At 42.6% G+C, this 14,295-nt stretch overlaps 1 protein-coding gene across 4 annotated transcripts in view; it reads left to right on the forward strand.

Annotated features, from left to right (window-relative positions):
• The window catches only part of LOC139817491 (uncharacterized), a 221,300-nt gene that overhangs the window by 187,289 nt on the left and 19,716 nt on the right, over positions 1–14,295 (forward strand). For all 4 annotated transcript variants that reach the window (XM_071785628.1, XM_071785627.1, XM_071785629.1 and 1 more), the window contains 4 exons: positions 2,680–2,808; positions 2,926–3,041; positions 3,297–3,516; positions 5,164–5,298. In XM_071785628.1, the coding sequence (XP_071641729.1) occupies positions 2,680–2,808; positions 2,926–3,041; positions 3,297–3,516; positions 5,164–5,298 (600 nt within the window). The remainder of the gene's footprint in view (positions 1–2,679; positions 2,809–2,925; positions 3,042–3,296; positions 3,517–5,163; positions 5,299–14,295) is intronic.

Here is a 14,295-nt window from a genome sequence, read left to right on the forward strand (position 1 = left end):
CGAAATTAACTCAGATACTTAATTCAAAAAAAAAAATTGTTACTCTTAAACATATAAAATTGCGTATTTGTAAAATTTCTCAGTTTTCCGAAGAACGAAAATAAAGCACATTTACGTGCGAAGAGCGTATTTCTGGCGGCTCTGGCGCCACCATTGCTCCCAGCCGGTGCCAAGCTATCGTTCTATGATTTCGCGAAAGCGGTCTCGTGTAACTATGCATTTGCACCCAGGATGAACGGCGCGGCGCGGACGAAGACCGCCGCTCGCAATCAGGGGTGAATTTACAACGAGGCGCCGGCTCTATTTCACCACCGTGACGGAGCCGGCGACAACGACGACAGGATTAAATGCCAAGCTAGTCATAACCACGCCCCGGGGCTTAGAGACCCTTAGAACAATGGACGTTGCTTCTCACTTCGACAAAAGTAACGCGTCCCATCTACCGCCACGGAGTGCCGGCGGTTTATTATCTGAAACGCGGAAAATTGAATCTCGCATACGTCAAGATTTAAACGTGCAAACTTTTCGATCCCGCATCTTTCGATATCTCCACGAGATTGATTTCAGTACATTTACTTCTTTACGCACTTCTCGTAAAAAAAATAGATAATAATTTACTTCGACCGTATGCGCACATTGTTTTATCACGCGAGAAATTCACGTCGCGATCAAATCCACTTATCGCGTAGCAAACAAATCTCTGCCTCAACTGGATACGTCGAAATAAGCGCGAAACGAGTCTGTTTTCTCTAGTTTCTCGCAACATTGACTTGGTAATAGAGTGAAAGGAACTTGGGACGATTTTATGGTAACGATAAAAGGGGGAATAATGCTAATCTGGATAACAGGCGGACATCCATTTTCTGGAACACTGGCTGCTTCCCCCTTCTTTTTCTCTTATTGCTGATTACAATAAGAAGACATTATTACTATATATATATATATATATATATATATATATATATATATATATAACCAATTCCTCCGAGTTACATCTCATTGGGATTCCGACGAACGAGGGAAGGTGAAAAGCCGATAAAGCAATGAACCGACGTGTCACAGGAGTTTTGAGCCGTGGGATTATCGGTCCATCTACTGAAACCAATATCTTTTTTTCTGCGCGATTGCGCTCGCCGAGTATTCGCAATATACGTGAGTTTTAAATATCCGTTTAATCTACAATCGTGCATCTCGATAGTTCTCATCTTTCTGTGTATTTGATATACCTTATCCTAACTCTGGCTTCGCAGACTTTACATCGAGTTAGATATTGATTTCATGAGTCAAATGGGGAGAAATATAGCACAACGTTTATGGCAATGCAACAGCATCACCACCTATTTTATCGCCGCCGTAATTGCTTGCCGATTTATACGATCGCGCCCGTAATTGTCAATATTTTCTTGAGGGTGGCAGAGATAATTAAACGCGCGCGGGATGAATTCAATTATCGAGCCATATTTTCCTCCGGCAGGTAATGAAACAGAATAGAACTGCATTAATATACTGTCATGCCATTTTCCGGGGAAATATGACTTCGGTGGGCGACCGACGTGACGGGCGCGTAGTCCAGGTCGCCCATGTAGGATGACGATGCACAATCGTCTCCAATCAGCATAGTTAATGGATTCATGCGACCGCGTTTTACCATAATTACCTGGCGCCGCCAGGTGAAGTATGTCGAATACTTGATTTCAGATTTCATCGCGCCCCCCAAGATGGCTGCGAAATGGCAACGTATCTATGCCGCATTAATAGCAGTAAATTGGATCTGGCGGTGCATTAATATCGCATAGCACATATAGTACTGCATTAGTTACACACAGTTACATACGATATCTGCTGGCGCTGTTCTGATTGCGTAATATAAACGTGGCATTTGCCCGCGTACCGGCACATCTAATGCAACTGCGTGCGGTGTTATTGCCTACCGCGGGATTATTACCGTAATTGCATTTGTTACAATTCCCCGCGCAATCGTTTCCGACGGCGCATCCTTTAAAACAGCACGCGTGTTGGCTGTTTCTGTTTTTTATTTAAAAAAAGAAATCTACTAAAATAACGTAAAAACCGCACGTGTTGCTTTTGCATCGCTGCAGCGAAAATAAAAATATAATAATCTAATTGTATATTTATAATGTATTATAATTCCAAATATAAAATAATTATTAAAAAAAATTATAATTAGGTACTTGATGAACTAATAGGATAAATGTCAAAAATTTTCTTAGCGAGTACCTATATTAAAAAAAATGTGGAAGTACTGCGCGCTGCAAGGAGGTCGCTCCCCTAAATACAGTTGTCGCAATGAATCGTTCATTCTGCGAATCTTAATTAAACCGGTGTGTTAATCTTCGTACTGCATTTTCTTCTTCTCTCAACGATAATTAACGGCGCAACAGCGGCCGCCCTAACATTTAACTTCGCGCACACCTGTCCTTTGTAATGTCATGATAATTTATTAATGTCCATTACGGGGGCGCCTTAATTATCACCCGTGCGAAATGGAACTGCGAGATATCATGATACACCTATCCGCTCCACTTTCCCCATTCCACGTTTCTCGCTTATATCGGCGTTTATCCCGGTGCGAAAGACGAAGGGAGTACCAAAGTCCTTGAAGCGCCCCCCGGATGCATAGTCGCACCTTATACGGAAGTACTTCTATTCTCGTTGCAGCCATTGCACCAGCGACTACATCGCCGTTTATTCGGGTTCGAAGTCGTCGAGTCCGTTACTGAAGATGCTCTGCGGCAAGGAAAAGACGGCACTGGTGTACGACGGTCAAGAACTCCTCGTCGAATTCAGGTGAGTAACGCATTTCTTTACCAGAAAAACAAACAAGAAGATCCATTTTGACTTCTCGATCGATTTAAATATCTTATCGTCTTCTGCGCCTTCAGAGAAGTTCGTATCGTTTTGCAGAACTGGCCCCGAAGTATCGCCCTTCGATTATAACGGCTTCGTCGCGACGTTGAGTTTTATAGAAATGACAACGGAAGTTCCAACGACGATCACTGTCGACAGCACGAATAAAAGTCGTAAGTAGCAAGAGGAAAATGTTCGCCTGCACTTCTCTAGCGTAGATCACCGCGTCGATTAGTCTAACACTTACACAATTCTAATATACTTCTTCTAGCTTTAATTTAAAAAAAATGCTAGGAGATTTGAAAGAGTAGAATAGTTCAGATTATTTTCGTAATCTTTTTCATATTTTTGTTCCTGTTTCAACTTTGTATCATAGAATAACGAGAATTATTGTCGACGCTCACTTACTTAGCTGTCCGTTCTTCCAGTCGAATTGATGAAGTCCAACTACAACAACCGCGACCTCCACGACCACCGCAAGGACCAAGGCGCCGTGACCAGCAGCTGCGACCTCGAGGTGAGCGGCGAGAAGGTCCGGGCAGGCCACCACGACACCAGAGGCAAACCCAAGTCGACGACGTGCAGACTCGTGCTGCGTGGCCGTGCTTACGACACCGGACACGTTTCCCTGGCCAGTTACAACCTCAGGTACAACCCGCCTCGCCCGCGGCCTTCACGGGCCTTCGAGTCACACATTGCGACGCACGTGCGACCGCGGTCTTAGAAAGCGGGAAACCATACTCTCTTCTTTACTTCCCCGGCCCCGTGCTCTCCTTCGTGTTTATCGACACATTTTACCGTACGTGGATTGCGTGGACCCGAAGGCCGATGAAAACTGCAGTCACGTAACGTGTGTCGCGCGGCGTGTGTGTGGAATTGCATTTCGGATTTGTTCACCACTTTCGATTCGTGTTTGCCAATCCGTACAAATCCGCGGCGAGTTACGCACGTAAAGTTGGATTTCGTGACTGTTGTAAAAACGGTCGGGAGATTTGTATTATTGATTAGCGTGTCGTGTAAGCGCCGTAAATTCCGTCGTTTACGCGCGCGCATTTTTGTTGAAATAATATATCGTACTTCGTGAATCAGAGTAGCACGTCAATATTGATTAATATCTAAGAAATCCGAATGTCGCAAAACCTCGGAATATTTAAGAACACATGGGAGAACCATTATTCCGCAATTGCGCCGTTACGACTACGCGCGGGAGCGCTTATTTCACAGTTAGCGGCGACTTGCGTAACTTATAGAAACGGCGCCCAGGAGGGGATGGAGAAGAAAACCACCTCGCACAGCTCTCTCGTCGCGGAAAGTAGCATTAAATCACGCGGGGCCTACGGCTGCCGTCGCGTCCGCGTCCCGGGGATTTTCAATTATATCATGCGCGTGCTATATACATCGACGACATGCGGAACGCGTATCTGCGCCTTCAGAGACGTGTTATGTACGCGCCCGGGGAGATGAAACACGCCGCGGGGGAGAGATGAACCCCTTCCTTTCCAGAACTGACGACGACGACGACTCGTATCTCCGACAACCCTCTCGACATCGCATATGAACGCGCCGCCGCGCTGTCGGTCTTCGAGGCCGCGGATATCTATACAACCGCCAATATGAACCCAGTAGAAGGTGCGCGCGCGCGCTTACGAGACACAGAACGGAGGGCTTTATTGAAGGTAGCATGAATTTTGAACGGAATATTGTAAATCCGAGCGCCAGGTGAACCGAGAAAGTATCTCCGAGCACGGGGGAATATCGTGCGTCTCTCACCCGTCGACCAAACCCTCCAAATCGCGTATCTCTTTCTCTCTCTGTCTCTTTTCCTTTTTACTCTGTTTTCATGCACGCGTAATAGGGGCATCCGTGTCGGATCTGCAGCTTACTTTCCGCAGACGAGGCGATTAGAGCGAACGAGAACGCGGCACTCGAATATTTTGGTTCGAGTGATACATTTACGGATTATACCGGAACAAATATCGGATGTAACATTTCCAAAAAGCTTTCAATCTTTCCTACAGATTAAAAGAGAAATTGACAAACGAATAAATCGGGGTGTAATAGTACGTTTAATACATACTCCTATTTTTTTAGTCCAAAGTTTTTTTTTCGTTCGTTTCTGTGAAAAACGCGTTAGATATCGCCATACCCTTTCAAATTCTCTACACGAGAATTTGCAGTTGATACATCGACGGTGAATTCTCCCGGTACGGGTCGATGAGTTTTGACGGCCTCGGCGCGCATGACGTCCGTCGTAAAATCCACTGATAGACATGTTCCTGGCTATCGATTTTACAGCGCGCAGTCCTGCCAGTCGACGATCGAGATATTCGACGGCTCGCCGGAGAGCGGGATGCTGGATACCGCCAACTCCTTGGAGAGGATCTGCAGCCCAGCGCAGTGGCTCCCGCGGGAACCATCGACTCAGGATAAGTAAGTGGATTCCCCTGGTTATTAGCGGGTCATTAGAGAAATACCACTGTGTACCGGTTTGTAGGTGATGTGCATCGTAATTGTGAGTTGGTAAATTTCGAGATCCCTCGGCAACTCGTGCGATGCCGGGCTCTAAACGGGACTGGTTAAGTCTCCTTAGAACCTGGCATCGGATGATGGAGATTAGTTCTAAACGCTAATCTCCAACCTTGCAGAGACGCGAGCGCTCGAGACGTATTAAGACGTGCCGACCAGTTAACAACGCGGCAGTTCCGAAACGGGCATTTCGTCGCGAGTCATTTTTAGTCTCTTTACACCTTTGTTCTGATATTAGCGAGTAGCCTTTCTCTCCCTAGTGCGCATGCCGTTCACAGTGAGGATTATTCATTATACCTCGGGCACGTATCCACGAGACAACGGCTGAACTGACGCGCGAAATAGGAGCCAGCGCCGTCGTAATGCCGAGGAAGCAACGAAAGATCGTCGGGCACGTAATCATAAAACAGACCCGGCAAATCCATCATCCGTCTCCATCCGAGAACTAGACGGCGGCATGCAAAGCGATACCTCATACTCATTTCGCCGGAAGTCAAAGTATGAAAGATGGCTGTAGCCCGACTCTCTCTCTCTCTCTCTCTCTCTCTCCCTCTCCCTCTCCCTCTCCCTCTCCCTCTCTCTGCACATCGTGCATTCCACTCAGTGCGTACCGGGTACATATTCGAATGAAAAGATGTCACAGAGAACGCACGGAGATGGTAGTTATCTGAAATCGTTCAATCGTTGCCGCGCTCGGCAACTACGAAAGCCGATACGGAAATACGGCTCGCAACAGCGTCGCAAAAGTTGTGCCTTATTTCGATGTTTTGATGAGTTCTCTGGGAGGATTTAATTAGTCGCGGCTTTTTTATTTTATACTTGGATCTATTAAGGTAAATGTACTAATGCCTGGATACGTGAGATGTATATCTGGACATCTTCATCATTTTTAGTTCTCAAATAAGTATAACGCGAATTAAATCAAAGATGAAAATATAATACAAGAAAAATATTTTTATCTTTGATTTTAATTCGTGTTATAACTTATTTCAGATGATTGGATCGACGCGCTTGTGAGTTTCAAGTGCGATAAATGGAGAAACGACAAGGAGTGACATCTGATCGAGTAATTGTCGGAATAAGGGTCTGGAAAAAGGTTTTCTCTATAAAAATTGCGGAATATGCATCTCTCTTCGCGTACTACGTCGCTGTTCAATATGTATGGCTAAAAATCTTCTTTCAAATATCTTTCTCGTCACGTTTTTCATTTGATATGACCTCTATTCTATCTCCCTTGAATTCTTATCCAGGCATCTCATTCTTACATCGATATCTCGACTTTCTCGACAGAAAAAAAGCACACGTATTACGAATAAAAATGTCTGCTATAATAATTTATCGTATAATGATGAATAATTTTAGATAGAGCAAAATGCAAAACATTAATCTTGTTTTATTAAACATTTTAATTTAATATTTTAATAAATTTTAATAATATTATTCTGTGTGATACATTATATATTATTTTATTAATTTTAATTTAATAATATCCACAGCTTTTGTATTAAATCATATGGTATATTTAGTTTTATCATGTAATTCCTATTTACAAGCAATTTGTTACTGCAAAATAAACCTTTTTTTTTGTGCATTTTTAAGTTCCCAAATTTTTCCCCTTTGTCGATATTTATACCTAACTCGTCGGTCGCGACAGTATTTTGTTATCAAACGCTGCAAGTCATAAATTCTAGAACGCGCGAGGTATTAAACGGATTAGCCGGTATTCTATCAACGCCTAGCACACGCTTGCATTTATTATATTATTCGCGCGCAGTAAATCGATCGGCATTAAATGTTTACGACGTCGAAAAGACCGCGTCCATAAAACGCGCGATATCAACGCGAAGACTGGACCTGCCGTGCGCAAAGATTTCTATCATGAATAATACGCGGCCGAATACAACGAGCGAAAATAAAACTTTTTGAATAAAGGTAATACGTACGTCACTGGGCCGCATGAGGAAACTACAAAATTACGCAATTTGCATGTATATTTTTCTCTCCTGTAATTGTACGGAATTAAATATGTTTGCCATTACAACATCATTGAAGAAATTGCATTCGTTAAACGGTCGTATGGAGCGCGCAGGTATAAAACCTGCATATCTACAATATTTCGACAACCGGAAGGACTTCGTGACATACATAGTGTATACACCGTGTGTATTTTACGAGAGAAACGTTACGCAATTTATAGAAAAATCGAAACAAAAATGTAAACCAGCGTCAAATTAAATAGAAGTTGAACGAATGTTGCAAAAGCTATCAGTTTTTTTTTTTACCGCGGCATATTAACGCTCGTGTAAAAAACACTATACATTCGTTTCACACGCCCTTCTAAAGTAAGTTATTTAATCAAACGCGAATATTTACTACATAATCGACAGATTCTTTCATCGTAAACATCGTGCAATTTGTTCCTGAACGTTACGAGAAAAAATACGTGCCAACTGTTCCAATTTATGTCATAAATTTTTGTTGCGTTTTTTTTACGGATATACTCGCTTTACGACAATATTGAAATTACACGTAACGCTTTTTCTCTAGGAATAGTTCAGATAAAAGTAAACAGAGTCCTAAAATTCCGACTATACTATATCGACGAGGAAACCAGGTTCGTCAAATACACTTTTTGATACGATAAACGTAGCTACGTGCATATGTACTCCAAAGTTTCATTTATTTGAACTCAAAAGCCGAGAAAGTTCGCAAAAAAATAATTTAGAGAATTAATAGCCTTTGAGGAATGTTCAAAAGGATTAAATACCAAGATAACTATTTAATTTTTATTCAAATTAAGGTAAATGTACCAATACCTGGACACGTATTTATGTCTGAACATTTTTATCATTTTAATCACAACTCAGAACGTTCTCGTAAGCTGCAACGAGAAAATAGTAAAAATACTTGCGCGTAACTTACAAAAATGAAGACAACAAATATTTATCATTTTCGGGCGTGTTGGAGAAAAAGGATTAAATTCCGCGTATTTAAATCTATGCAATGTATATCTGTCCTACATGCAGAACGACAGCTCGCTTCGACGTTGAAACCTCCGGAGACAAGGTTGACCAATCGGCCGTGAAAACAGACTGTAGAGGGTCGAACGACGACAAACAAAGGTATCGCGTGATTCCTCTCGAGGCTGGAAGCCGGCGGTGACCCGCGAACCAGGATTCCGGCTGGCCGATCGGAGAGCCTGGAGAGATAAGTACAAAAGGGACTTTCGAGCGAGCGACGTCGTCGTTCTCGTCGTCGTCGTCGTCGTCGTCGTCGAAGCAGCCAACGGTCGCATGCATTATGCAAGCCGTGGGAAATGGACGGACGCGAAATGTCTGTCGCACGAGCGCCCCTGTCCGCCCCCGCCCTTGCTGCATCGGGGGCGAACTTGATGCGGCCGGTGCAAAAAGAACAAGAATCGACCAACGAATGGCCAAACGAGAGATGCCCGGCTGGGCTAAGAGATTTCCCAGAAGAGATTTCGAGGCGCCGCCGCCGCCGTCGCCGCTACCGATATGGTACGGCGATCGATTCGCCGGACTTTACCACCCGGCTTCTTGCCCTCCTCGATCGACAGATGCCCGCGGTAAAACGTCTGAAATATTGTGATAACGTGCACGTATATATGTCTCTCAACTGGGAAACCTTCCGAGTGGATTTGGAGTACGAATTACAATATATGATGTACACGAGCGCTGTTCTTCATTTTTATTTAGGAACAGACCTTCCCCTAGATGACGACAGTGCAAGGCTCTATCACAATTAAGAAATTAGCAATTTAATTTTGAAACATGAAGTCTTACAGAGTATACGGATAGAAATATACAATGGTGCGATTATGATTCAACGAGATACAAAATTCATAAAGCGTCTCTCGACAACCGTACGAACGTCGAAAACGACAAACGCTCGAATTGCCAGATCGAAGGCAAGAATTACAAATAACGCACTGCATCGTTCACGCGATGCCCAACCGTGGAAACCGCGGGACCGCGATTCACAGGTGTTCGCGGGGCTTCTCTCTCCGCCCGGCCGTGAGAGAACGAAGGGAGAAGGATCGTTTCCGCTTTCTGCATCCGAGAAGAGTGATATTCGTCGCACGCGCGTTGCGCCTCGCTGCCTTGCTGATGCTACCGGCAGTTTTTAATCTATTTTAATTTCTAACGTTTGCGCCGTCCCGGTGCCAGCCGGTCCCAGGACGATTTATGCTTAGTAGCAACAGCAGTAGTAGCAGCAGCAGCAGCAGCACCAGGTCGTCCGGATGTAGCGTACGTACGTACGTGCCTATGGGACTGCTGCGTGTTTTATGTTGGCTAATCTCGTAAAAATTCATGCGAAATAACGCCCGTGCTTCATCCGCCTCGCACGTTCTCCAACCCCGCCCGCGCCGCGCCGCGCCGTTTGCAGCCGGGCATGCACGTTTTCCATCGCGCGACTCGACCCGCGCCGAATTTCCGGCCGTTGCCTTCCGCCTCCTGCGATACTCCCGAAACGGTATTAAGATGATGCAAAATAAAACGAGGTAGGAACCTCGCAAACTGGAGGTTCGATAAAGCTAAGAAAGTGGGTTACGAACTCTGTCATATCGAAAAGTATAAGAATAACATAACGTTATTCCAGATTAGATAAGATAATACTGCCTGAGAATTTTATTTTCCATATCAGAAATTTATTTTTTTTTTTTTTTACTTAATTCAATTTCTAGATTAATTTAGGCTTTAGATTCGCAAGGAAAAAAACGTGAATTTTGTACGTGTGAAAAAAGTGTCTGTGAAGTTGGCATATCATTTTCTAGCAGATCAAAAATAAAAGGCAGTTCTTGTCGCATGCAGTCGAGTTCTATAGTTCCTGATACTTTTTAGTAATAGTTCTGGTGATTTTACCCAAAAAACAGTCGATCGAAAAAATGATCTGCTAACTTCCCGTAGCAGATCATTTTCTAGCAAATCAAAAATAAAAAAGAGTTCTTGTCGCATGCAGTCGAGTTCTATAGTTCTTGATACTTTTTAATAATAGTTCTGTTGATTTTGCCAAAAAAAATCCATTGAAAAAATTATCTGCTAATTTTCCAAAATCTCGAAGTTCCGGTTTATTTAAAATATTTTTCGAATAGTTCTGAGCATACTGAAGCATTTTCTAAAGAGTTCCCGATATTAGCAATGTTGTACGATTGTTTAAAAAATTAATACCGCTCGAAAACTGAGTATTTAGAGAAAATAGGGTGATATGCTGTACGAAATGTCGCAGTTCCGGTTTATCTAAAATATTTTTCGAATAGTTCTGAACATACTAAAGCATTTTCGAAAGAGTTCCCGACCCTGGCAATGTTGTATGATTGTTTAAAAAATGTAATACCGCTCGAAAACCGAGTATTTAGAGAGAATAGGATGATATGCTGTACGAAATGTTGCAGTTCCGGTTTATCTAAAATATTTCCCGAATAGTTCTGAACATACTAAAGCATTTTCTAAAAAGTTCCCGACCCTGGCAATGTCGTATAATTGTTTAAAAAATTAATACCGCTTGAAAACAATCATTGCCAGGGTCGGAAACTTTTTAGAAAATGCTTTAGTATGTTCAGAACTATTCGAAAAATATTTTAGATAAACAGGAACTGCGACATTTTGTACAGCATATCACACTATTCTCTCTAAGTACTCGGTTTTTGGGCGGTATTAATTTTTTAAACAATCGTACAACATTGCTAATATCGGGAACTCTTTAGAAAATGCTTTAGTATGTTCAGAACTATTCGGGAAATATTTTAGATAAACCGGAACTGCGACATTTCGTACAGCATATCACCCTATTCTCTCTAAATACGCGGTTTTCAAGCGGTATTAATTTTTTAAACAATCATACGACATTGCCAGGGTCGGGAACTCTTTGGAAAATGCTTTAGTATGTTCAGAACTATTCGAGAAATATTTTAGATAAACCGGAACTGCGACATTTCGTACAGCACATCACCCTATTCTCTCTAAATACTCGGTTTTCGAGCGGTATTAATTTTTTAAACAATCATACGACATTGCCAGGGTCGGGAACTCTTTGGAAAATGCTTTAGTATGTTCAGAACTATTCGAGAAATATTTTAGATAAACCGGAACTGCGACATTTCGTACAGCATATCACCCTATTTTCTCTAAATACTCAGTTTTCGAGCGGTATTAATTTTTTAAACAATCGTACAACATTGCTAATGTCGGGAACTCTTTAGAAAATGCTTCAGTATGCTCAGAACTATTCGAAAAATATTTTAAATAAACCGGAACTCCGAGATTTCGAAAAATTAGCAGATAATTTTTTCAATGGACTTTTTTTGGCAAAATCAACAGAACTATTATTAAAAAGTATCAAGAACTATAGAACTCGACTGCATGCGACAAGAACTCTTTTTTATTTTTGATTTGCTAGAAAATGATCTGCTACGGGAAGTTAGCAGATCATTTTTTCGATCGACTGTTTTTTGGGTAAAATCACCAGAACTATTACTAAAAAGTATCAGGAACTATAGAACTCGACTGCATGCGACAAGAACTGCCTTTTATTTTTGATCTGCTAGAAAATGATATGCCAACTTCACAGACACATAGGGCATGGAGTAGGAGACTATCGAAAACGGTCGAGAATCGTGTACCGATTTATCAGGGAGTTCACGAGGATGAACTCGATTCGAGGGGGAAGGCCGTGGAAGTTTCGCCATTAAGAAAATATCCAATATTACCGGCAAGGCAGAAGCGGCTGCGCCGAATTACCGCGATGGGATGGCGTGATTTATTTTACGAGGGAACTTCATCGCCGTACGCTTCGCAGGGGACGATCCCTCACAGCTGGGATCACGAAAATGCGATTTTAATAATGTGGCCAATTAGGGGTCATCGCGCGGCTTTATCGAGAAGATTGCCCCGTGTCTCCGGATCACCGTGTAGACGAGCGATGATTAAAAGTGGCCCCCCCTTGCAATTATCGCCGACAGTATTAGACGTCAGACGTCGAGCTCTGTTATTGACAAATAATCAAAGTGGAAGTGATTTCTGTCTGCTGTTAAGACTCTGGATATTACGTAATATCTATAGACGAGATTTCTTTTCGCAAAATATATATATTAGATAAATTGCAAGTGGAATTCGAAAAACGTATATCGTAAATGTTATTCTATTTTTTTTTATCGTAGCGTTCATATTGTGTGAATAAAAAATTAGTAAGTTTTAGTAAAATTAAATTTTTATTTCTACTGTAATTTTTATGTTTAAGCTGCACTTAATATTCCTCGAAAGACCGTAACGTCAGAGAAAGATAGTCCTGTAAAATTTGAATACGGATGCAAATGAATTTTATGCTGAATATTAATCAGAATATAGCTCCTGGTTCATCATCGTTATTATTACAAGTCCGTGCTGCGAGAGCGACAATGTAAAATATTCAATAGTGATATTCGCCAAGATTCTGAAGTAGCCGTTCTAAACATGTAACAGGTGCTTCAGAAAACTTTTCTCATAATTCTAATTAATTACCTCAAAGTAGAACGCGAAGAAATTAATGGGGAAACTTCGTTGCTCACAGTTCGATTTTGCCGGCTGAATTTTGCAGTTAAAATGAAATTCCATGCCCTCAAAGTCTCGCTGTCTCATCTTAGATACACTACTCCTGGACTCGGTTGACCTTCTTTTTTTCACCAAGATGCACTTAACATTAATCGCGTGCAACATGAATTGTGATGGATCAATTACGGTATATTGTATATGTTGCACGCGATTAGCTCATCAATCTCGATCTGACGACCTTTACATCGTATATATCTCTTTGTACATACTATGTATGTGTTATGCCCGATCCATCATGTTACCAGATATTTCTTGCGAATTTTTTTACAGATTTATTTCATTAAATACATTTCTAATTGGTGTATTGATCGATATATTCTTACAATAATTTTTTCCGCAATATTACCACTTTACAGAATTAAGCTACAACTGCTATTTCTCGCAGCATTGTTATAAACAGGTTTGTCGTTTTTTTCCTCTCTCTCTCTCACTCTCTTTCTCTCTCCCTCTTTCTTTATCCATCTATCTATCTTTCTTTCAAACGCTCTCTCACGCGAACTCGTCGCTCTCGATAAATTAGATCCCACCCTAAAACCCACGCGAACAATGAACAGGCCGTAATTATTTTCATTAGGAAAGAGCCGGGGGAAAAGGGAGCCGTTGGTCGGGAACGGATCGTTGCCGCGGAAATAGTTCTGTACGTCATTTTCTGCCCGAGCGGCTCGAACACCAGAAAATCAGATTCCTCCGGCCCCATTTCGCGCGAGGCTCGCGTCGCCCAGCCGTCGGATGGAGCATAAAAGAAGCGGGACGGCTTTCGTCCATCCGAACGAACGGCAGTATCCGCATTGTGCCGTCTCGGTAACGCGTTACAAAATGCCTCCGAGATAATGTGCTCCGGCACAAATCCCCGCCGGAGTAAATTAAAAATCTTCTACTCGAGTCCCCCTCGGTCTCTCCCGTCGCGAAATCCCCGTCCAAGCATCTCGTTCGCATCGCCCGGTTGCAAACACGAGGGTATTTTTTTTATGCTAGTTCCGGATTTTCGCGAGCGTGTCCCGTATATCGCGCGAATACTTCCGTTTGCGAAATCAGTCCTCTCCTCGCGCTAAATAGCCTCGTCGAGATCGGCGATGCGAGCGCGACGATTCGAGCGGACGCGTGAAATCCGAGGGAAAACGAGAAACGAAAAAAAAAGCGATATAACACGCGCCGGAAAATGCGTTGTTCCGAAACTTCGTCATTTTAAAACACCGTTTCTCTGCGCCGATATTCGAGCGAGCGAGCGCGCGGAGTTCCGATAAATCGCGGTATTGAAATCGAATGAATAACATACTAGATCGAAAAATGTGTG

Source organism: Temnothorax longispinosus, chromosome 8 (assembly GCF_030848805.1).
Source record: "Temnothorax longispinosus isolate EJ_2023e chromosome 8, Tlon_JGU_v1, whole genome shotgun sequence".
NCBI classification, from domain to species: domain Eukaryota; kingdom Metazoa; phylum Arthropoda; class Insecta; order Hymenoptera; family Formicidae; genus Temnothorax; species Temnothorax longispinosus.